Source organism: Theropithecus gelada, chromosome 20 (genome assembly GCF_003255815.1).
Source record: "Theropithecus gelada isolate Dixy chromosome 20, Tgel_1.0, whole genome shotgun sequence".
NCBI classification, from domain to species: domain Eukaryota; kingdom Metazoa; phylum Chordata; class Mammalia; order Primates; family Cercopithecidae; genus Theropithecus; species Theropithecus gelada.
This window is the reverse complement of record NC_037688.1, coordinates 38,896,501-38,922,162: the sequence shown is the minus strand read 5'-3', so window position 1 is coordinate 38,922,162 and position 25,662 is coordinate 38,896,501. Positions and strand designations below refer to the sequence as shown.

Here is a 25,662-nt window from a genome sequence, read left to right as displayed (position 1 = left end):
ATGCTGTAATCCCAGCACTTTGGGAGGCTGTGCGGGCAGATCACTTGAGGCCAGGAGTTCGAGACTAGCCTGGCCAACATGGCAAAACCCCATCTCTACTAAAAACACAAAAAATTAGCCAGGCATGATGGCGCATGCCTGTAATCCCAGCTACTCAGGAGGCGGAGGCAGGAGAATCGCTAGAACCCAGGAGGTGGAGGGTGCAGTGAGCCAAGAATGTGCCATTGCACTCCAGCCTAGGCGACAAGAGCAGAACTCCGTCTCAAAAAAAAAAAAAATTTTGCCAGACATTGTGGCGCATGCCTATAATCCCAACTACTCAGGAGGCTGAGAGAAGAGAAAAGCTTGAACCAGGAGGCGGAGGTTGCAGTGAACTGATACCGCACCATTGCACTCCAGCCTGGGTGACAGAGTGAGACTCTACCTCAAAAAAAAAAAAAAAGAAAAAAAGAAAAGAAAAACTAAAAGTGCACGCGAAGGCAGAGAAAGGTGGAGTAACACTGTGCCAGTGGGTAGTGGTGGCTCCCTTCAGACATGGGGTGGACGGGAGGCGGGGTAGGGGGAAGTGAGTTGGGGAGGATTTTATACATGGCTTTCTATACTTGTATATTCTTCGAATAGGTAACACTGAGAACTACTGGATATTTTACAAAAGTGAAGTGACAACAGCAAAAAAAAAAAAAAAAAAAAAAGACCAGGTGCAATGGCTCACACATGTAATCCCAGCACTTTGGGAGGGGAAGGGAGGAGGATCACTTGAGCCCAGAGTTTGAGGCTAACCTGGGCAACATAGCAAGACCCCAATCTCTACAAATCAACAAAAAATTAGCCAGGCATAGAGACATGTGCCTCTGGTTCCAGCTACTTGGGGGACTGAGATGGGAAGATTGCTTGAGCCCGGGAGGTTGAGGCTGCAGTGAGCTGTGATCGTACCACTGCACTCCAGCCCGGGTGACAGAGCAAGACTCTGTCTGAAAAACAACAACCCCCCCCAAAAAAAATACCCAACAAATAAATAAATACTGGTAATACATACATACACACATGCATATATACATATATTCGCACACATATGCACATACATGCACATATACATGTACACATATACATGCATACGTGCATATACAAGCATGCAATACATGCATACATACTTTGAGCACTCAGGTGTACCTGAATGGAAGGAGAGGTTTCTATTGAACGGTCTGGTGGAACATACTGTCATTACAATGTCTAAACCTCTGGCAGCTACCGCCCTAACGCTACAGCGGGGCGGAGGCTGGGAGGAGCCCAGTTCTCCATCAGGACTGAGGACTCACTCCTTTTGCTGCTGGGCATAGGGGGACTGCCACGGCTTCCACGTTTGCCCAAGGTGGCACCCCCTTGCCTGGACAGCCACATCAATGACTCATCACCGTGGGGGTACAAAGGCCTGGGGGTCATTCTGAAGGACCATCCAGAACTCGCTGGAAGGTGGGTAGACGCTTCTGGCAGCCTCCTCCCTTTTCCATGCCACTTCCTCCCCTTAACCTTCACCCTCCTGCAGACCGGCCTCTCTTCACGGGCAGCCAGCACCCACTGGGCTAGAGTCCAGCCAGACCTCACCTTCTCCTCCCTGTGGAAAGCCAGGCAGGAGGCCCAGCTCATTCTCCGGATGTACGCAGTTGCCATCTTGAGAATATCCAACCTGAAAGGCTGCTCAAGGAAGATGACATAGTTCTCGGTGACTCCAAAGCTGTGGTAGTAGCTTGGGGAGAGCAGGGAGCGGGACGGGATGGAGCAGAACACCTCCGTGTGCTTCCAGGGGCTCTTCTCCTGCTTCTTGCCCTCTAGCAAGACAAAAAGCAAGCCTCAGGAATTGTGCAGGATATGGCTGGCCCCATAAGACCACACCAACGTCACCTACAAACTGACTTGATTGCTGAAAAGAACCTTTACATTGGCCGGGCGCGGTGGCTCAAGCCTGTAATCCCAGCACTTTGGGAGGCCGAGATGGGCGGATCACGAGGTCAGGAGATCGAGACCATCCTGGCTAACACGGTGAAACCCCATCTCTACTAAGAAATACAAAAAATAGCCGGGCGAGGTGGCAGCGCCTGTAGTCCCAGCTACTCGGGAGGCTGAGGCCGGAGAATGGCGTGAACCTGGGAGGCGGAGCTTGCAGTGAGCTGAGATCCGGCCACTGCACTCCAGCCTGGGCTACAGAGCGAGACTCCGTCTCAAAAAAAAAAAAAAAAAAGAACCTTTACATTAAACAGCAACACGTAGACAGATAGTGAGGTTGTTGCTGCGGCTGCTGCAGAGGGCCAGGCTGAGACCTTCCACTCAGCACCCATCCCATATACAATCTGAAAACCACCGAACCAAGAGGGAGCCCTCCAGGTCAGGGGTCTTCAACTATAGTTTGGGGGCTAAATCCTGCCTCCACCTGTTTGTTTGTTTCAGATAGAGTCTCCCTCTGTTGCCCAGACTGGAGTGCAGTGGCACAATCTCAGCTCAATTCAATCTCTGCCTCCCAGTTCAAGTGATTCTCCTGCCTCAGCCTCCCGAACAGCTGGTATTACAGGCTCACGCCACCACGCTTGGCTAATTTTTGCATTTTTAGGAGAGACGGGGTTTCGCCATGTTGGCCAGGCTGGTCTGGAACTCCTGACCTCAGGTGATCTGCCTGCCTTGGGGATTAGTGCTGGGATTACATGTGTGAGCCACTGCGCCCAGCCATGATTAGGGGTTTTATATAAATGCAGATAGTCAAGCTAGGCTGTAGGATGGCCATTTTATAGATGAGAAACTTAGGCTTAGTGGAATGGGCTATCATTATGGTCAGTCACAGGGTTAAGCCAAGAAAACACAGCTCCCTTCGCCTTCCTCCTCTTTTATCAGGGATTATGACTCTCATAGAGTGAAGGTAGAGAACAGAATAAAATAAAGCACTCATCCATGTGCCTCACCCTGCACCCAAACACGGAAGGTGCTCAATACATGTTCAGTTTTCTTATTCCTCTGCAAGCATGAGTCACTCACTGGTCAAAAGGCCTCCCCACCCAGGCCTGCGGCTGGCTTATAATGAGTTATCTGCAAACTTCCCCACCTCTCTTGTGGCCACCTGTGCACCCTGTAAACAGCTGGCTGGTGGGAGGGATGCTGTGGGGTTGTGGGATAGTTATTTTCTTTATAAAACAAATGGAACACAGTGCAAACTGAAACAAAAAGCACTGGCCTGGGAGGAGCGGGTTACGGCGAGTCCCAGTGCCACCGCCAGCATGGAGCAGGTGCTCAGAGGATCTCTGCTTGCAGGATGTCAGTGGCTCCTGGGAGCTATGTGACTGGGGTGTCTCACCTGATCCCCTGAGCCTCACAGTCCTTCTCTGTAATACAAGGTGGCAATCGCAAATGCCTAGACAATCCCCAGGTATGGCATTCTAGGATTCTGAGCTTGACCCCTATATCCCTTTACTGGCTTAATTAATGAGAGTTCTATTTAACAAGTACACTCCATGTACCTTCTGACCTCGGAGGCTCACCTCTCCAGGCAGAGCTTGGTAATTTGCTCAGGGGGCTCTACAAGACTATGGGGGATGGGGAAGCAGCAAGGATCACAGGCAGAAACTAGTTTTTCCTAAACTAGAAGGTCAGAGGAAGCACTGTTGTAGTTCTGCACTGTCTCCTGAGTCCTGTCAGCTGTCTTCACAGGCCTAAGTCTCCTGGGTGTGGTTCCCAGGAGGGTCCTGGACAAACATGGGCTAAGAACCTCCGCCTCCTCCCCCTCAGGATCATGCAATCACAGTCAGTCTGGGCTTTGCTCCAAGATCCCAGCCCCACATGGAAGAGGTCCAGAAGGCCTGGAGAATAGGACAGGGATCTGGAGTGGATCCCAGCAGGGCTGAGCTCCCTAAACAGCCCTGGAACCCTCGCTGCAGGGGCTGGGAATGAAAGTAAGTAGCATAACCTTACCATAGAAAGGTTTGTCAGGAGACTGAAAAACTGAATGGATGGATGGATGAATGAATCGATAAGTGGGTAGGTGGGTGCATGAATGGGTGGATAGTAGATAGATGGATGGATGGTGGGTGGATGGATAGATGGTGGATGGAAGGATGGTGAGTGAATAGATGGGTAGATGCAGATGGTAGATGGATGTTGGGTGGGTGGATGGATAGATGGTGGATAGATAGATGGATGGATGGTGGGTGTATAGATAGTGGGTAGATGGATGAATGATGGATGGATGGGCAGGTGGGTGGCTAAATGGATGGATGGTGGGTAAGTGGATGGGTCAATGGATGGGAGAATGGGTAGATGGATAAATGGATTCATGATGGGTGGGTGAATGGGTGGGTAAATGGATGGTGGATGGATGGTGGGTGGATGGATGGATGGGTAGATGGTGTGTGGGTGGATGGATGAATGGATGGAGGGTGAATGGGTGGGTGGATGGATGGATGATGGATGGAAGGGTGGGTGGCTGGGTATCTCGATGGATGATGGATGGAAGGGTGGGTGGGTGGGTATCTCAATGGATGGATGGATGGTGGGTAAGTAGATGGGGGGATGGATTGGAGAATGGGTAGATGGATAAATGGATTCATGATAGGTGGGCGGATGGGTGGGTATATGGATGGTGGATGGCTGGTGGGTAGATGGATGGAGGGAGGGATAGCGTATGGGTGAATGGGTAGGTGGGTAGATGGATGGATGGTGGATGGGTGGGTGGATGGATGGATGATGGACGGAAGGGTGGGTGGGTGGGTAGCTCAATGGATGGATGGATGGTGGGTAAGTAGATGGGGGGATGGATGGGAGAATGGGTAGATGGATAAATGGATTCATGATGGGTGGGCAGATGGATGGGTAGATGGATGGTGGGTGGATGGATGGACGGGTGGTAGATAGATGGATGGTGGGTGGCTGGCTAGGTAAGTGGTGGATGGGTGGGGTGGACGGATGGTGGATGGGTGATGGATAGGTGGATGAATGGTGGGTAGATGGGTGGATGGATAGTGAGTAGATGAATGAATGATGGATAGATGGATGGTGAGTAGATGCATGAATGGATGGATGGTAGATGAATGAATGATTAGATGGTAAGTAGACGATGGATGAATGGATGGATGGTAGATGGGTGGATAAACTAATAAAATAATAACCTGGAGCCTAAATAAAAGGAAATTAGAATAGTAAAGGGATTTATTTCTTCCAGGAGGAATCCCAGCAACTCCTCTTTTCTTCTAAAGGAAAGTACTGAGATCATGGTCATCTGAATAATCCATGGGAGAAAGTACCACACTGAGTCTTGTGTCATCAACAAAAAACAGAACTCTTCAGAAGGAGCCAGCCTTGGCTGTTTGTGTTTTATTCGATTCCCCAGAGTGGCCTACCTGGTACTGTGGCAGGGATCTTAAAAATCACATATTTTGTCTTCCCCTTTTCCACAATGGATGTGCCCATGTTGAGAACATTTCCAGCCTCATCATAATGGGGATGTGACGTTGCCAGATTTACCGCCACGTATTTACGATAATCGACCTGCAAGATATGACACCTCCTGTTTTTTTTTTAAGTATTTACGATAATCAATCTGCAAGATATGACATCAACTGGTTTTTCAAAGGAGAAAGGTTGAAATCCTGTGAAAACGTGACTGATTCTAGCTTCAGAGAGATGAGGGATATTTTTGCACATCTGAAAACGTTACAGAATTTGCTTTTAAAGACTTTCACTCTCGTGACCTGATACGACTTCACATGGGGATTTGAGGGGCTCAGACAGTTAACAGGTTGCAGGGGAGTTAGGGAGCTGGTATGCTTCTGGGGCTATCATTGCAATCCTGCTGCTTGACCTTGCTGGAATCCTCAACATGGAAACAAGATTCCTCACTGCAGAAAGATCTGAGCAATGACCTGGGCAGAGAGGTAGCCTTCGAGCTAATCTTGGCTACAGCTCTGTCATTCTGGCTTAAATTCTGCCGTTTTGCATTGCATAGAAGCATAAATCTCTAGGCCTCTCTTAGAGGATTATTCTGGGAATGGAAAGGTTACAAAAACACTTGGTCAAAGTGAAGCTCGATGAACGAGCTGAATAATCACCCTCACTCTGCAATCCACAGCTGCAGAATGATGGAGCGGCCGCAGACCAACCGTCTGCCCTTCCTTCCCTAGAAATACACAACCTCCAGCCCAGAGTCAGATAACCCCATTCTCTTCCAGCATTTCCTCTCTGTAGCCTTGTGGAAAGTGTCATCAGTTGGACTGATGCCATCTAGCTTAAAAGCAGCTGGACATAATTTCACAGCTAAGAAAAGCCTCATCTCTTTAACAGATCGTTAAAACGTATTGCGGAGATATCGGACTTTTGAACAGCCAGTTGGAGAAAATTGAAAGTGGGTCTATTGATTTTCACCAAAATGTTGACTTGATTCTTCCCAGGAAACGTATGTGCTTGGGCACTTATTTTTGTGTCCTCGCTTTTTGCCTAACGCCTCCCTCTTCAGGTCAATAGAAGGTAGGATTTCGCTGAGAATCGCAGGTGTTTCAACAGAGGCGTTCATTCAAATTCTCACTGAACTCCCTCAGTACCAAGAATTATGAACACAGTTACGGGTTGAATTGTGTCTTGCAAAAAGACAGGTTGAAGTCCTCACCCCAGGTATCTGCGAATGTGACCTTACTTGGAAATAAGGTCTTTATAGATGTCATTAAGTTAAGATGAGGTCATACTGCAGTGGGGTAGGCCCTAATGCAATGACTTGTGTCTCTGTAAAAGGCAGAACATGGTTGGGCATGGTGGCTCACACCTGTAATCCCAGCACTTTGGGAGGCCAAAGCGGGCTGATCATAAGGTAAGGAGATCAAGACCATCCTGGCTAATATGGTGAAACCCCGTGTCTACCAAAAATCCAAAAAATTAGCTGAGTGTGGTGGTGGGTGCCTGTAGTCCCAGCTACTCAGGAGGCTGAGGCAGGAGAATCACTTGAACCCGGGAGAAGGAGGGTGCAGTGAGCTGAGATTGCGCCATTGCACTCCAGCCTGGGCGACAGAGCGAGACACTGTCTCAAAAAAAAAAGAAAAGACAGAACATTTGGACACATAGACCTGTAAGGAGAGGCAGTGTGAAGACTGAGGCAGAGGCTGGAGGGATGCATCTACAAGCTGAGGAACACCAGGGGTTGCTGGCAACCACTAGAAACCAGGAAGGGGCCAGGGAGAATCCTCCTCTACAGCCTTCAGAGAGAGCATGGCCCTGCTGACACCTTGGTTTCAGACTTTTAGCCTTCAGAATTGTGGCACAGCAAATTTCTGGTTTTTTTTGGTTGTTGTTGTTTGTTTGCTTTTGTTTTTGTTTTGAGACAGTGCCACTCTGTCATGCAGGCTGGAGTGCAGTGGTGCAATCTGGGCTCACTGCAACCTCCGCCTCCCGAGTTCAAGCGATTCTCCTGCCTCAGCCTCAGAGTAGCTGGGATTACAGGCACATGCCACCACGCCTGGCTAATTTTTGTATTTTTGGTAGAGATGGAGTTTCACCATGTTGGCCAGGCTGGTCTTGAACTCCTGACCTCAGGTGATCCGCCCATTTTGGCCTCCCAAAGGCGTAGGTCACCACGCCCGGCCAATCTCTGTTGTTTAAAGCAAACTTTTTTGTAGGACTTGGTTACAGCAGCCCCAGGAAACTGAAACAGACACAAAGATAAAAACAACACAGTCCCTGCCTAGCATCTAGCACTAAGTGTGGCGCTAGGGCACTGGATCCAACGGTGTTAGAGGAGGGACCCCTCTGGTGAGCTCCTTTCAGGCTGAGCAGCCTCACCCCGGCCGTCCCCGACCCTCCCTTTCTTGAGTCAGGAAGTGATCCTGGGTTACTTATGTGTTGATACCTTCTCCAGGGTTTCCAGAGTCTGTGGGTTGATCTTCCTGATGTAATTGGTCTCTGAGGTCGCATAGAAGTCTTCTCCGCACTTCATGATGTTGATCAGGCAGTTGTCTGTGAAATCGGGGATGGTGTGAGACAAGTAGGTGAAAGCTCTGGGGAGAAAAGCAAATCAACAGAGTCAGTGGCTGTGTCCACCCAGCCAGAGGAGTCTGTCCTTGATGGCTTTCGTTTTCCTAAAACGTAAAAATGCTTTACTTCAACTAAGAAAGAAAAAGCAACTGGGTCCCAATGGGTCACTTGAGGAATCCTAAGAACTCAGATATCAAGATCCCCAAAGACACCCCCAGGTTGAGTCAGCTAAGAAGTGAGTCAGCCAGAATGCCATGGTCACCCGCTGATCCCTCTCGGGTTCCCTAAAACCCAAAGGTCTCCGACATCAGAGCCAGCAAGACATACTGTTCCAAAGTATGTCAAGAAGTGCTACGGAAATCATACATGAACCCATAACGGCTCCCAAAGCCTAACAAGGCAGCTGATAACGGCTTTGCCAGGAACGTGAGTCCACACTGGTTATCTCGAATTTATCCAGGAAATTAGTTTTTAATTTAAAAAGGAAAACAAACTAATTATGAGTTAAGAACACATAGCTCATTTGCTCAGAAGGTACACTTGAAGCAAGAAGAAAGAAAAACCAGAGGGGCTTATCGGTGGTGAAATTGGCAAATCCTGGATCGTTTTACTGGGGAGTGCTCCTCCTACTGGCAAATACTGGAACAACAAGGAGGATTGGTTCCAGGACCTCCAGGTCATGGTTTTAAATTCCTGATTATGGTATCTCCCCTACCAGGTAAGTATGGTTGTTTTAAATTCGTTTACTCCTTCCTCCTCCTTTCCCACTGGCTCCTGCCCCACACTTCCTATTTGCAAATGTGAATTCAGTGCTTGCTCTGAGCCAGCCCTAGAGCTGGATACTGGAATGGGAGAGATGACTTCAGTTCTCAAAAAAGCAGAAGCAATCTTCCATCTCTGGGCCAGTCTACCCTTCAACTCTTTCATAACTCTTCTATGTCTAGAGAGTTTCAGAAAGAAGATACTGATGGCAGGCCTGATTCCCTGGCCAATAATTTAATTGTCAAATATGTAACACATTCTTATGGATCCTAACCCAGATTATTTAAAATGTATGCAGTGGCCAGGTGCAGTGGCTCATGCCTGTAATCCCAGCACTTTGGGAGGCCAAGGTGGGTGGATCACCTAAGATCAGGAGTTCAAGAGCAGCCTGATCAACATGGTGAAACCCCATCTCTACTGAAAATATAAAAATTAGCCTGGCGTGGTGGTGGGTGCCTATAATCCCAGTTATTTGGAAGGCTGAGGCAGGAGAATCGCTTGAATCTTGGGGGGCGGAGGTGATGGTGAACTGAGATTGCATCATTGCACTCCAGCTTGGACAACAAGAGTGAAACTCTGTCTTAAATAAATAAACCAATAAAATGAAATAAAATATATACAGCAAAAAATCTCTCCCTCTCCTCACCACCCATCTGCCCCACGTCTCCTACGCATCCTTTCGTAGTTTCTTTATGCATGTACAAACAAAATTTAATCTAGATTTCTTCCTGCTTTTTCACACAAAGTACATCTTATAACATGCTCTTTCTACACTTTCCTTTTTTTTTTTTTTTTTTCACTTAGTCTATCTTGGAAATGTTTCTGTAGAGCACAAAGAGAACGTTCACCTTCCTTTTTACTTCTACATGGCATTTTCTTGTACAGTTTTACTGTTACGGATTTAACCACTCCTCTTTTAATGAACATTTGGGTTGTTTTCAGCTACTTGTTATAACAAAAGATGCAGCCATAAATGACAAATACCTGCTGCATGTGTCATTTTGTATGCAAGCAATAGATCTCTAGGCTGAAGGGAATGTGCCTTTGTAATTTTGACAGATGATTCCAAATTCCTTTCCCACCAGCCATGCGGGAGGGCTTCTAATAATCTGTCAAATGCTCTTAGCCTCTCTGGCGGTCAGTGATCAAGAACTGTGTAGCACCTCTGGTTAAAGGGCAGTCATGTGGAGTTTTCGTACACCCTAACGAGAATTGTTAGAGGAGCAAATGCTGGTTATTTCAGCCATCAAGGAGAGCAAAAGGCATGAAATTTGCTCAGATTTAAAACAGGCAGTTACTTAGAAAATATGTTTTTGCAGGGGTCCGGATAGGCCATTGTTCCAAACTCAGACACCACAATCCTGTTTGCCTCAATATTGGCGTTGTAGGTATCGCTTCTCAGGTATTTGCTCCTGTAATAGATTTCACCTGCAAGAGAAGAAACAGCATACTCTCAGGCTGACAGCTTTACAGGGCTTTGAAATCAATGTCAGTTAGGGGTTTTATTGGGGGAAGGAGGTGGTTATTTCACCAGGACAAGCTCACTTAGTACACAGGGCTGATACAATTAGCATTTGAAATATAATTTTATTTAATTTAGTTATTATTTTATTATTTTTTTGAGTTTCGCTCTTGTCGTCCAGGCTGGAGTACAATAGTGCAATCTCGGCTCACTGCAACCTCCGCCTCCTGGGTTCAAGTGATTCTCCTGACTCAGCCTCCCAAGTAGTTGGGATTATAGGCACGTGCCACCACACCCAGCAGATTTTTGTATTTTTAGTAGAGATGGGGTTTCACCATGTTGGCCAGGTTAGTCTCGAACTCGTGACCTCAGGTGATCCGCCCACCTCAGCCTCCCAAAGTGCTGAGATTACAAGCATGAGCCACCGTGCCTGGCCTGGAATATAATTTTAGACATACATTTTCTCACTCCTGACTAACAACAGTATGGCCAGATAGGTAAGTGTTACGGTTTCGATGTTTTGTTCCTTCCAAATCTCATGTTGAAGCCTCTGATGTTGGAGGTGGGCCTAGGGGGAGTGTTTGGGTGATGGGGTGGGTCCCTCATGAATGGCTTAGTGTTGTCGTGGTGATGAGTGAGTTCTCACTCTATTAGTTCATGGAAGATCTGGTTGTTTAAAAGATCCCTCCCTCCTCTCTCTCTTTCTCTTTCACCATGTGACGTGCCTGCTCCCCCTTTGCCTTCCGCCATGAACCAAAGCTTCTTGAGACCCTTGAGGCCCTTGCCGGAAGCCAAACAGATGCTGGTGCCTTGCTTCCTGTACAACCTGCAGAACTGTGAGCCAAATAAACCTGTTTTCTTTATAAATTACCCAGTCTCAGATATTCCTTTATAGCAATGCAAAATGTGCTAATGCAAAATATGCCTGTTCTTAGTTCCATTTTCCATAGGAGGGAACTGAGGCTCGGAAACATTCTATTGTCTTGCCCAGGGTCACCCATCAGAGAGTGCTGACCAGGAATCATTCATCCCTTCCACCCTGTTTGTGTCCCTCCAGGGAAGGGGCAGAGCTGGAGGACTAATCTAGAAGGCTGCATATGTGGGGTGGGTTTCCTCAGGGCCCCATTCAGTCCTGGGAGCCCTGCCTCCAGAAGCCTAGTTGATCACTTCAGTCTCTCTGGAGTAACGTTTGATAGTGAAGGCAACCAGGAGGCGACCTAATGCCCAATCCTGCGTACCAATAGAGGGTCAGACCTGTGTTCAATGTGTAATTCATCCAGATTCTTCAGAGAGTCTAACTCATGGCATAAATCTCTTGACCAGTCCATTGAGACCAATCTGAAAATATACCAGATGGTTCTAGACCTGTGTTCGTTTTCTGTTGCTACCGTAATGACTTACCCCTCACTTGGTGGCTTTACACAACACATATTTGTTATCTCAGAGTTTGAAAGAAAGTCTGAAATGAGAATTACAGAGCTAAAATCAAGATGTCCACAGGGCTAGTTCCTTCTCGAGGCTCCAGGAGAGGTCTGTTCCTCACTTTTTCTAGCTTTGAGAAGCTGCTGCCTTCCCTGGCTCATGGCTGCATCACTGTGACCCCTGTCCCCTGTCCCAGTATCACATCTCCTCTGAGGCTGACCCTCCTGCTTCTCTCTTGGGATTACACTGGGTCCATCCCTAATGTCAGATCACCTCCCCCATCTCAAGATGCTTCACCTAATCACATCTGCAAAGTCTCTCTCTCTCTCTTTTTTTTTTTTTTTGAGATGGAGTCTCACTGTTACCCAGGCTGGAGTGCAATGGTGGAATCTCGGCTCACTGCAAGCTCAGCCTCTCTGATTCAAGTGATTCTCCTGCCTCAGCCTCCCCAAGTTGCTGGTATTATAGGCATGTGCCACCACGCCCAGCTAATTTAAAAAATATTTTTAGTAGAGACAGGGTTTTGCCATGTTGGTCAGGCTGGTCTCAAACTCCTGACCTCAGGTGACCCACCTGCCCGGCCTCCCAAAGTGCTGGGATTACAGGCATTTGCCTGGCCTGCAAAGTTTCTTTTGCTATGTAAAATAACACATCTAGGCTGGGTGCGGTGGCTCACGCCTGTAATCCCACCGCTGTAGGAGGCCGAGGCAGGTGGATCACCTGAGGTCAGGAGCTTGAGACCAGCCTGGCCAACATGGTGAAACCCCATCTCTACTATAAATGCAAAAATTAGCTGGGCATGGTGGCACACCCTTGTAATCCCAGCTACTCAGGAGGCTGAGGCAGGAGAATTGCCTGAACCCAAGAGGCGGGGGCTGCAGTGAGCCGAGATCACACCACTGCACTACAGCCTGGACAACAGAGAGAGACCCCGTCTCAAAAACAACAACAACAACAACAACAAACCCACATCCATGGATTCCTCCTGGGGCAGGGGTGAGAGGAGGTCCTTCCCAGCTGGGAATAAGTCAGGAGAAGTTTCAGGGAGGAGGTGGTGCATTAAATAGCTCTTAAAGGATGAGAATTTGACTGCAGTATGCTGGGGAGAGAGGGCAGAGCTGTCCCGTTCACCCACTAAGAGGTCTGTAAGCAAAGGCCCAGAGTTGAGAAAATGCAGATCCCTTCTTGCAGGCACTGAGTCCAGCTGGGCTGGAACATTAGAGAGGGATTTGGAGGACGGGAGTGAAATGAAATTGGGAAATGGGTTGGGTGGTCCTACTGGGTTTGCAGGCCTGGTAACTTTTTTTTTTTCTTTTTTGAGATGAGTCACTCTGTTGCCCAGGCTGGAGTACAGTGGTATGATCTTGGCTCACCGTAACCTTCACCTCTCAGGTTCGAGCGATTCTGCTGCCTCAGCCTCCTGAGTAGCTGGGACTACAGGCATGTGCCACCACGCCCGACTAATTTTTATATTTTTAGTAGAGATGGGGATTTCACCCTGTTGGCCGGGCTGGTCTCGAACTCCTGAGCTCAGGTGAACTGCCCGCCTCGGCCTCCCAAAGTGCTGGGATTACAGGCATGAACCACCGCACCAGCCCTGAGAACTTTATTTGGTGGGCAATTTGAAACCTCAGGGTGGGGTCTAAAGGAGGCAGTGTTTTATTGTCTTTTGCTGTTAATTAGCAAATGATATTATGATTTTTTCCTTTTACAGAACACATTTCTTTCTCATGGTATAATATGTGCTTCCAGTGTTGGTACAATTACAACACACGGAAAAGCCAAGCCTGGGACATAGTGACATTGCATTCCAATAAGCAAAAAGTTGACCTCAGAAATGTGCATCATATATTGACTGCCACAGGATGGGTTTAGAGGAAACAACATGTTTCCAAGAAATTCTCGCTCAGTGCCTTTTGATATTTTAGGAAAAGGAAACTAGTACTAAGAGCCACCATTGGTTGAGCACCGGTATACTAAACACTGCCGGGCACTCTATGTGTGTTATCTGGTTTCATACTCAACACTGGAAGCAAGTAGAATACTCCAACTAGAAATGCATTCACTGGGGAAAAAAAAACATCGACCATGCGCAGTGCCTTATGCCCGTAATCCTAGCGATTTGGGAGGTAGAGGCAGGTGGATCACTTGAAGTCAGGAGTTCAAGACCAGCCTGGCCAACATGGGGAAACTCCGTCTCTACTGAAAATACAAAAAAAATTAGCTGGGGCAGTGGGCACCTGTGGTCCCAGCTACTCAGGAGGCTGAGGCAGGACAATGGCTTGAACCTGGGAGACGGAGTTTACAGTGAGCCAAGATCGTGCCACTGAACACCAGCCTGGGCAACAGAGTGAGACTCAATCTCAAAGATAAATAAATAAATAAATAAATAAATAAATAAATAAATAAAGGCATGGTGGCTCAGCCTTTATTCATTTATTTAATAAATCCTGTAATCCCAGCACTCTGGGAGTCTGAGGCAGGCAGATCACAAGGTCAGGAGTTCGAGACCAGCCTGGCCTATATGGTGAAACCCTGTCTCTCCTAAAAATACAACAATTAGCTGGGCATGGTGGCGGGCACCTGTAGTCCCAGCTACCAGCTACTTGGGAGGCTGAGGCAGGAGAATCGCTCAAACCCAGGAGGCAGAGGTTGCAGTGAGCTGAGATCACGCCACTGCACTCCAGCCTAGGCGACAGTGAGACTCCATCTCAAAAAATAAATAAATAAAAAAAAATAAAATTAAATAAATAAATAACATAAAGTCATTTGTTAATTAGCAGCAAAATAAAGCAAGATCTAAACAGTGCTTACAGGTTCCAACTTTTTTACCAAATGAAGTACAAAGGGGTTGGGTACTCACAGCCCTGCAGACTCATTTCCCAGCTAATAAAATTGAGGCACAGAGAGGTTAAGCAGCTTGTCTTAAGCCACACAGCTAGCGAATGGTAATCTGGATTCGAAGGCCAGAAATGAGCATCTAAAGCTGGCCCTCTTAACCAAGATCCTAACACAGCAAGAACAATCAGTTTGACTATTCTGTTGACACCTTGCAATTGAAATCACTCCTGCAGAAACGTGCAGCTCGATGAGGTCCAGCCTGCTTCTGTTTCACAAAAGGGACCTACCCACCCAAACTACATCCTGATCAAGAAACAGGACCTGGGACCAGGTGCAGTGGCTCATGCCTGTAATCCCAGCAGTCTGAGAGGCCCGGGGGGAGGATCACTTGAGCCCAGGAGTTCAAGACTAACTTGGGCAGCATGGCGAGACCCCATCTCTACAAACAATACAAAAATCAGCTGGGCGTGGTAGTCCCAGCTACTCAGGAGGCTGGGGCGGGAGGATCACTTAGCCTGGGAGGTCAAGGCTACAGTAAGCCAAGATTGCACCACTGTACTTCAGCCTGGGCAACAGGGCAAGACTCTGCCTCAAGAAAAGAAACAGGACCACAGCAGGCCCCTGAACGCTAGCCTCATATATCCACCTGGTCACTAACCTCTTCCCTCTCCAGGGTAACCGCTATCTTGACTTTAAAGAGTTTCAATTTGTTTTGTTCTTGGGGTTGTGTTTCCATGTCCACTGCCAAAGGATTTGAATGTACATTCCAGTGGCAATGACTCCCACCTGTGCACTTGGATGGACGTAATGGCAATAATAGTAACACTAATTATAAGAAAATTGAGGGGAGGCAGTGGTGGCTCAGGCCTGTTGTCCTGGCACATAAGAAGGTGAGGCTAGGTGTTCGAGACCAGCCTGGGCAATGTAGGAAGCCCTCATCTATTTTAAAAAAAAAAATTCTGGGTGTGGTGGCTCATGCCTGTAATCCCAGCACTTTGGGAGGCCGAGACGGGCGGATTACCTGAAGTCAGGGGTTCGAGACCAGCCTGGTCAACGTGGCGAAACCCTGTCTCTGCTAAAAATACAAAAAAAAAGAAAAAATTAGCCGGACGTGGTGGCACGCACCTGTAGTCCCAGCTACTTGGGAGGCTGAGACAGGAGAATTGCTTGAACCCTGGAGGCAGAGGCTGCAGTGAGCCAAGATTGCACCATTGCACTACTGCCGGGGTGGCAGAGGGAGACTCCATCTCAAAGAAGGGAAAAAAATACAATAAAATAAATTGAGGGACATCATGAAAGACCTGCTAGTTCCTCCTCCAGTCTTCGGGTTATCTGTGTTCCTAAGAGACAGACAATCATCTACCCTTTACGCAAACATCTTTCCAGGGATGGTTACTGTGTGAATAATTGTTACTAAGATATTTCTTTCTTCTTTCTTTGTGAGACAGGGTCTTGCTCTGTCACCAGGCTAAGTGCAGTGGCGCAATGACAGATCACTGTAGCCTCAATCTCCCAGGCTCGAGTGATCCTTCCACCTCAGTTTCCCAAGTAACTGGGACTGCAGGCACGTGCTACCATGCCTGGCTAATTTTTAATTTTTTGTAGAGATAGGATCTTGCTATATTGCTCAGGCTGGTCTTGAACTCCTGGACTCAAGTGATCCTCCCGCCTTGGCATCCCGAAGTGCTGGGATTACAAGCGTAAGTCACCGTGCCCATCCTCTCTGAGATATTTCTGTAGGGGGAGATTTATTCCTGGGCAGCAGAAAGAAATATGGAGGAACGGTTAGGAGCCTGAGCTTTGCGGCTGACTAGACCCTGAGTTCATGTTTTCAGCCATTACTTACTAAGTGCCCTGATGGGCCAGGAGTGAAAATATAACAATGAGCAGAACGGCCAGGATTCCTGCTGCTAAGGAGGCTCAATCTCCACATGGATATGAATCCTGCCTTCATCAGGTACCAACCATGCACTTGACCTTGGTCAGAGTCAAGAATCTGTCCCCTCCACTGTGACATGAGGATCGTGACACATTCCTTGCAGAGTCATGTGACATTTGAGGCTTGCAAAGCACTGTGCACAGAGTAGGTGCTCAAGAAAAGCTGTGTAGGGTATTGAGATGCAGCAGACAGAGTGATCAAGGCTTCGGCTCTACGTTTCATCTCATCCAGGTTGGGTGACCTTGGACAAGTCTCTTAATCTCATTGAGCCTCAGTCTCCTTGGCTGGAAGTTGGGAATCACATAGTCCTCCCCTTCTAGATGGGCAGTTTTATCATTTTTATTTTTTATTTTTTAATTTTAATTTTAATTTTAATTTTATTTATTTATTTTTTTTGAGACGGAGTCTCGCTCTGTCGCCTGGGCTGGAGTGCAGTGGCCAGATCTCAGCTCACTGCAAGCTCCGCCTCCCGGGTTCATGCCATTCTCCTGCCTCAGCCTCCCCAGTAGCTGGGACTACAGGCGCCCGCCACCTCGCCCGGCTAGTTTTTTGTATTTTTTAGTAGAGACGGGGTTTCACCGTGTTAGCCAGGATGGTCTCGATCTCCTGACCTCGTGATCCGCCCGTCTCGGCCTCCCAAAGTGCTGGGATTACAGGCTTGAGCCACCGCGCCCGGCCTATTTTTTATTTTTGAGACGACATCTTGCTCCGTCACCCAGGCTGGAGTGCAGTAGTGCGATCTTGGCTCACTGCAACCTCTACCTCCTGGGTTTAAGCAATTCTCCTGCCTCAGTATCCTGAGTAGCTGGGATTACAGGTGCCTGCTGCCATGCCTGCCTAATATTCGTATGTTTAGTAGAGACGGGGTTCCGCCATGTTGGGCAGGAGGGTCTTGAACTCCTGACCTCAAGTGGTGAGGTGGGCAGTTTTAAATGAGATGAGGTGATGTAAGGTGTTTTGCGCATTGACTCACAGCATGCACTTGGTAAACAAAGGCTGTTGAAACTGCATTGTCCAAGAAAATCCGGGTGGCAGGCAGACTCACCTGTGGGTGAGCAAGGCCACACATACTCACTGGTCCTCAGCTACATGCTGCACGGAGACAGAAGCCCACTTAAGGACACCCTAATCTTCCCCTTGAGCCAGCCTGCCTTTCACTGGTTACTCTTGCTGGGCGTCACCACCCACAAGGCATTGGCTAAGGTGCTTCACCCGAAATGTTGAATTCTGTTCACTTGAAATATTGACTGGGTGCTGTGGCTCACGCCTATAATCCCAGCACTTTAGGAGGCCGAGGCAGGTGGATCACCTGAGGTCAGGAGTTCAAGACCAGACTGACCAACATGGTGAAACCCCGTCTCTACTGAAAATATAAAAATTAGCTGGGCATGGTGGCGAACGTCTGCAATCCCAGCCGCTTGGGAGGCTGAGGCAGGAGAATTGAGCCTGGGAGGTAGAGGATGCAGCGAGCTGAGATCACACCACTGCAATCCAGCCTGGGTGACAGAGCGAGACTCCATCTCAAGAAAAAAAAAAGAAAGAAAGAAGGAAGGAAGGAAGGAGGGAGAGAAGGAAGGAAGGAAGGAAGGAAGGAGAAGAAAGAAGAAAGAAGAAGAAAGAGAAAAGAAAAGAAAAGAAAAGAAAAGAAAAGAAAAGAAAAGAAAAGAAAAGCACGCAGGCTGGTTGGTGGACAGGCTGCCCATTTCCTATCAACATCCAGCCCCAGGGCATGGAGTGCCTGGTGACCACAGGAAAATGTGCGTCTGGAATTACTCAAGGCTGACCCTGGACTTTGAGGTTGAGATTAAAGAAGGAGCCTGCATGCATTCCCCAGCAGCCTGCTTTCGGGAGAGCCCAATTAGCCACATTCCTTCTGAAGGGACATACGCAAACAGACGTGTTCCTGCCTGGGATCTTCTAGAACTAGGTCAAGTTTGATATTTTGGGGAAGAAGGGAAGATATATATATACATACACACACACGCACACACACATGTGTGTGTGTGTATATATAAAAGCAAACTTTCCAATGTTCCAATCCTGATGGGACAATTACTTTGCCCATTAATTTTATTGGAAAATTAACAAATATCATAAATGAGGGAGACTTGAAATCACTCTATGCCTGCTTTATAAATCTCTATGCCTGCTTTATAAGAACTTTTTTCTTTGAAATAATTTTCGATGTACAGAAAGCAGTGTTCTTGTACCCTTCACCCAGCTTCTCCCTCTGTACTCTGCTTTTTTGGTTCACATCTTTGATATTTTTAAAATGTTTTTATTTAAAATTTTTTTTTGGATAAGGTCTCACTCTGTCACCCAGGATGGAGTGCAGTGGTGTGATCTCAGCTCACTGCAGCCTCTGCCTCCAAGGCTTAAATGATCCTCCTGTCTCAGTCTCCTGAGATGCTGGGACTATAGGTGTGCACCGCCATGCCTGGCCAATTTTTTGATTTTTTGGTAGAGACCAGGTCTCTATGTTACCCAGGCTTGTCTTGACCTCCTGGGCTCAAGGGATCCTCCCACCTCAGCCTCCCAAAGTGCTTGGATTATAGGCGTGAACCACAACCTCTGGTCCCCTCTTTGTTTTTAGAGCATTAACTTCTGGTGGCCTCTGCTGAAGGCCACAGGCGATTTTCTGTCTTTTTGTTTCTTGCTCCAAAGTCTTTTCTCTGAGTCAGAGGTTTGGTCTTAAGCACCTAAACCGCATCTACACTGGAATCACCTGGGTGCTTTAAAAAAATTACCGAAGGCTGTTCACTACCCATGGTTCTTCTGATTATGAGTATTAATAACATGGTCTTGGTTAGACCTGGGCAGCCAGGCTGGAGGCCCATTGTGGAGGGATTGTCAAACCTCAGAGCCTGGGAGGTCACCTGGGAAGAGTGTTACAAACACCAACACTGTCTCTATCTTTTAGGACTATGACGCACTCAAGCCCTGTGCAGCTTTCAGGATTCAAAGCTTTACTGAACGGTCGGGCGTGGTGGTTCACACTTGTCATCCCAGCACTTCGGAAGGCCCAGGCGAGTGGATCATCTGAGGTCAGGAGTTTGAGACCAACCTGGCCAACATGGCAAGACCCTATCTCTACTAAAAACACAAAAATTAGCCGGGCATGGTGGCTCATGCCTGTAATCCCAGCTACTCGGGAGGCTGAGGCATGAGAATCGCTTGAACCTGGGAGGCAGAGGCTGCAGTGAGCTGAGATTGCGCCACTGTACTCCAGCCTAGGCAACAGAGTGAGACTCCATCTCAAAAAAAACAAAACAAAGCAAAACAAAACAAAAGCTTCATTGAGAAAGGAGGCACACAAACCAACTTCTGAGAGTTATTGGCTTTGTGTTTTCAGCATATCAGGGACCCCAGCTTCCCCATGTGTTCTCTTCTGAAGCCGCTAGAATGGAACTGAACATTTCTGATGTATCTTCCCACTGTTAGACAATGGGGTGCCACGGACAGTCCTAGAGGAGAGGACAGATGAGGCCAGGCTGTGCCACACCAGCATTGGCAAGCTGGCAGCACTGAGAGGATTGGGCTGGAGAGACGGGGAGGCAGGAGCTTGTGGGAAGGGGGAACAGGGCTGAATTGCACAAGGGTTAGGACTTGGGATTCTGAAGTTAGAGAGTATTGCGTTTATATCTGACCTTTACCAACTCTTAGCTGTGTGCTTCTGGGTAAGTGACTTGGCCTCTCTGGGACTTAGTTCCTCATCTGTAAAATTGTGGTAGTCCCTAGGCTATCCTCCTCAGGAGTGATAGGGAGGGCTGAGTTGTGGATGGGCATGAAACACTTGGGGCAGGGCCCAGCAAACCCTCTTTGTAGTAAATATTGAAGAGTTTTATTAGGAAAGTATTGTCTCTGTCTACAAAAACGACGACTGCCTTGCTGTACCATCTCAGCTCCATATACAGTTTCTAAGTGCCCCTCTGGGCCAGGCCCCATGCTAGATGATGAAGATACAACAATTCAGGCAGGCTCCCCAGACTCTGGGCCTTCCCACCCTATGCCAGAGACTGGCAAAATGATACCTGCCAAGCAGAACGGGGCATGAACCCTCAGACGCCGGCCTAGGTCTAAGAGAAAGATGGAGGGAAAGCAAATCATTGGGCCTAATTCCTGGGTTTCCTATTTTCCCAGCTAATTCCAGATTATTAATGAAACTGACTCGGCCTGGTGCAGTGGTGACTCACGCCTGTAATCCCAGCACTTTGGGAGGCCCAGGCTGGTGAATCACCTGAGGTTAGGAGTTCGAGACCAGCCTGGCCAACATGATGAAACTTCGTCTCTAGTAAAAATACAAAAAAACCTAGCTGGGGCCTGGTGCGGTGGCTCATGCCTGTAATCCCAATACTTTGGGAGGCCAAGGCGGGCAGATTACAAGGTCAGGAGATCGAGACGATCCTGGCTAACGCGGTGAAAACCCATTTCTACTAAAAATACAAAAAAATTAGCTGGGTGTGGTGGTGGGTGCCTGTAGTCCCAGCTACTCAGGAGGCTGAGGCAGGAGAATGGTGTGAACCTGGGAGGTGGAGGTTGCAGTGAGCTGAGATCACGCCACTGCACTCCAGCCTGGGTGACAGAGCAAGACTCTGTCTCAAAAAAAAAAAAAAAAAAAAGAAAGAGAGAGACCATGGAGGAGCTGGCAGCCTGGAGAAGCAGTGCCTCATGGAAGGAAAGCCACTAGTGCTTTTTTTTTTGAGACGGAGTCTCACTGTGTCACCCAGGCCGGAGTGCAGTGGCGTGAACTCAGCTTATCGCAGCCTCTGCCTCCCGAGTTCAAACAATTATCCTGTCTCAGCCTCCCGAGCAGCTGGGATTACAGGTGCCTGCCACCACATCTGGCTAATTTTTATATTTTTAGTAGAGATAAGGTTTCACCATGTTGGCCAGGCTGGTGTTGAACTCCTGACTTCAGGTGATCTGCCCACCTTGGCCTCCTAAAGTGCTGGGATTCCAGGCGTGAGCCACCGTGCCCGGCTACCACTGGTACATTTACCTTCTATGTTCCTCATCCAGAACAGTATTTATTTCCAAGAATCATTGGGAACTTCTGTTTAGAAAAGAAAGGAATCATTAAGGTTTAGTGCTGTCAGCAAAATATGGACCCACCCATTCTGTAGCTGAGTCACAGTAAAATCTGCAAGGTATTGCGAACTCAGAGCTCGCGCCTTTCATCCATGGTGTCTCTATTCATGTGTGAATGTTAGAGCAACTCACTGGCATAGAATACACATTCAAAAAATAATTGCTGACTAGCTCAAAATAAATTAATAGTTATATAATTTTTTTTTTTTTTTTTTTTTTGAGAGGGAGCCTCACTCTTGTTGCCCAGGCTGGAGTGCAATGGCACGATCTCAGCTCACTGCAACCTCTGCCTCCCAAGTTCAAGTGATTCTCCTGTCTCAGCCTCCCGAGTAGCTGGGATTACAGGCACTCACCACCACACTCAGCTAATTTTTTGTATTTTTAGTACAGACAGGGTTTCACCATGTTGGCCAGGCTGGTCTCGAACTCCTGACCTCAGGTGATCCACCCGCCTCAGCCTCCCAAAGTGCTGGGAGTACAGGTGTGAGCCATTGTGCCTGGCCAGTAGTTATATGAAATTAAGAGCAAATGCTTATTGAGCAGGTACTGTGTGCGAGACATAATACAGAGCTCTTTATACATTCATTTAGATCTCATAGCAACTCCATGAGGTATGCTACTGATATGTCCATTTTACAGAAGAGGAGACTGAGACACAGACAGGGTCAGTACCTTGGCCAAAGTTATACAGTTTAGATGCATGTTAGCTACGATGGTGGAGCTGGGATTCAAACCCAGAGATGGTGATGGTGGGTTTTATTTTTATGTTTAATTGATTATTCTTTTTTTATAAATTAAAAATGAAATGGGATCGGACGGGTGCAGTGGTTCATGCCTGTAACCCCAGCACTTTGGGAGGCCAAGGTGGGCGGATCACCTGAGGTTGGAAGTTCGAGAACAGCCTGACCAACATGGAGAAACCCTGTCTACTAAAAATACAAAATTAGCTGGGTGTGGTGGTGCATCCCTGTAATCCCAGCTACTTGGGAGGCTTAGGCAGGAGAATTGCTTGAATCCAGGAGGTGGAGGCTGTGGTGAGCGGAGATTGCACCATTGCATACCAGCCTGGGCAACAAGAGCAAAACTCTTGTCTCAAAAACATAAATAAAAATAAAAATAAAAAATAAAATAAGATAGAAATGGGGTCGCACTAGCTTGCGCAGATTGGTCTGGAACTCCTGGGCTCAAGCGACACCCCTGCCTCCGCCTCTCAAGGTGTTGGTATTACAGGCATGAGCCACTGTGCTTGGTCAATGGTGGTTTTTAATCTATTAAGCATCTACCAGGTGTCAGGCCCTTGCTAGAATGTCCAGTACTTCCAATGATCCCAACAGTTCTCCAGGGAAGGATGAACAAGCTCATTTTACTGATGAGGAAACTGAGGCTGAGAGACTTAACATGATCACAGTTTGCCCACATTAGAACACAGAAATTAAAGAAAAGTTTTGCAAAGTCTGGAGCGTTTGGACACAAATCTGTCCACTGTGTGACCCAGAGCCCTCTAAATCCATCCTAGACCTCTGTAAGAACTTAGTTCTTGATTTGATGGCATAAACTGTCTCGATGGTCAACAGCAAAGAATTTACATTCCACCTCATGAGCCAGACACCTGAACTCAGAATTTGCCTTATGTGATGCCCTATATTTAGCCATTTCCCTTTCCACTCAGGGAGACCCCTCGGCTTCTTGTATAAGTGGTCTGGCTCTCTCTTGCTTAATGGGCAATATATGAAGCTTTCCTCTTTCCAGCTCTGTACTCTTTTTTTTTTTTTTTTTTTTTTTTTGAGACAAAGTCTGACTCTGTCTCCCAGGCTGGAGTGCAGTGGCACAATTTCAGCTCACTGCAACCTCTGCTTCCTGGGTTCAAGCAATTCTCGTGCCTCAGCCTCCCTAGTAGCTGGGATTACAGATGTGTGCCACTATGACCAGCTAATGTTTGTATTTTTAGTAGAGATGGGATTTCGCTGTGTTGGCCAGGTTGGTCTCAAACTCCTGACCTTGAGTGATCTGGCTGCCTCAGCCTCCCAAAGTGTTGGAATTATAGGCATGAGCCACCGTGCCGGGCCACCAGCTCTGTCCATTTCCTGTTTCAACTTTAGGCATGTCTGATTCCTGTACTCTTCCACCTGCTCTTGCCTACCTGATTGAGGATGTATATTATTTTGCAAGATTAACTATTTGAAAAAGAACCTTGGCCTTCTTTTTAGGAAAGTCAGTGCTTGTGGTTGGCTGAATAATGTACCCCCCACATCCAAATCCCTAGAACCTGTTGAATATGTGACTTGATATAGCAAAATGGTCTCTGTAGATGTGATTAAGGATTTTGAGGTGGGAGATTATCCCGGGATTATCTGAGTGGATTCAGTGTAATCACAAGGGTCCTTATAAGAGGGAGGAAGGAAAGTCAGTCAGAGGAGGAGGTGTGAGGATGGAAGGAGTGAGAGAAATTGCAAGACAAGATGCTCTGCTGCTACTTGAAAGATAGAGATGGAGGCCGGGCGCAGTGGCTCACGCCTGTAATCCCAGCACTTTGGGAGGCCGAGGTGAGTGGATCATCGGATGTCAGGAGTTCGAGACCAGCCTGGCCAACATGGCGAAATCCCATCTCTACTAAAAATACAAAAATTAGCTGGGTGTGGTGGCTGGGTGTGGTGGCACATGCCTGTAATCCCAGCTATTCAGGAGGCTGAGGCAGGAGAATCACTTGAACCCAGGAAACGGAGGTTGCAGTGAGTCGAGATTGTACCATTGCACTCCAGCTTGGGCAGCAAGAGCAAAACACCATCCCAGGAAAAAAAAAAAAAAAGAGATGGAGTCACAAGCCAAGGAATGCAGCTTCTAGAAGATAGAAAAGGGAAGAACATGGATTTTTTTCCTAGAGCCTCCAGGACTGAATGTGGACCGGTGAACACCTTGATTTCAGTTCAGCGAGACCCGATTTAGACTTCTGACCTCCAATCCCTAAAAGAATAAATGTGTGCTGTTTTAAGGCACTGCATTTGGGGTCCTTTGCTGCAGCAGTGGCAGCACACTCCTGGGTGTTCTCACCGTCTCTGATGGTGAAGCTGTGGAGGAGGGCAAGGCCGTCGAACCAATGGTTGTATCTGGACTCCCCCACCGTGTGCATCCCAGGCCCGTTGCGGAGCAGGGTTCCCTGCAGCCATGCTGGAATCTTGCCTGTGAAAAGAGAGAATGTTTAGTTTCCTATTTCCACCTGCAAACCAAAATGCTGGAAGAAATGTTCAAGGAAAGGAATTGGAGACTTGTAGTCCCAGTACCACTCCTTGCATCTGTTCATTTACTCTACAATCGTTTCCAGAAAATGTATAATATGTCGGGCAGATGGAGACACTGTCCCTGTCCTCAAATTGCCCACTGACCATTAAGGAGACAGATGAATAAACAGACACCCAAGATCCACTGTGGTCAAGGCAATGCTGGTTGTGCATTGGCTCACACCTGTAATCCCTGCACCTTGGGAGGCTGAGATAGGAGTATCACTTGAAGCCAGGAGCTCAAGACTAGCCTGGGCAACAAAGTGAGACACTGTCTCTGCAAAAAATAAAAAATATAGCTCAGAGTTGGATGCGGTGGCTCACGCCTGTAATCCCAGCACTTTGTGGGGCCTAGGTGGGTGGATCACCTGAGGTCAGGAGTTCAAGACCAGCCTGGCCAACATGATGAAATCCCGCCTGTACTAAAAATACAAAAAATTAGCTAGTGGTCATGGTGGGTGCCTGTAATCCCAGCTACTCAGGAGGCTGAAGCAGGAGAATCACTTGAACCCGGGAGGCAGAGGTTGCAGCGAGATTGCACCACTGCACTCCAACCTGGGCAACAAGAGTGAAACTCTATCTCGAAAAAAACCCAGCCTGTAATCCCAGCACTTTGGGAGGCTGAGACGGGCGGATCACGAGGCCAGGAGATTGAGACCATCCTGGCTAACACAGTGAAACCCCGTCTCTACTAAAAAAAAATACAAAAAACTAGCCGGGCGAGGTGGCAGGCGCCTGTAGTCCCAGCTACTCGGGAGGCTGAGGCAGGAGAATGACGTAAACCCGGGAGGCGGAGCTTGCAGTGAGCTGAGATCGCGCCACTGTACTCCAACCCGGGCGACAGAGCGAGACTCCGTCTCAAAAAAAAAAAAAAAAACAAC

General features: G+C 47.8%; 1 protein-coding gene across 2 annotated transcripts in view; it reads right to left on the bottom strand.

Moving 5' to 3' along the window:
- BCO1 (beta-carotene oxygenase 1) overlaps positions 1-25,662 on the bottom strand; it is a 52,758-nt gene that overhangs the window by 20,420 nt on the left and 6,676 nt on the right. The window contains exons 2-6 of one of the 2 annotated variants that reach the window (XM_025370847.1): positions 24,555-24,683; positions 10,053-10,182; positions 7,868-8,015; positions 5,376-5,523; positions 1,603-1,826 (exon numbers count right to left, since the gene is read on the bottom strand). In XM_025370847.1, the coding sequence (XP_025226632.1) occupies positions 1,603-1,826; positions 5,376-5,523; positions 7,868-8,015; positions 10,053-10,182; positions 24,555-24,683 (779 nt within the window). The remainder of the gene's footprint in view (positions 1-1,602; positions 1,827-5,375; positions 5,524-7,867; positions 8,016-10,052; positions 10,183-24,554; positions 24,684-25,662) is intronic. The other variant, XM_025370848.1, reaches the window with a different exon arrangement.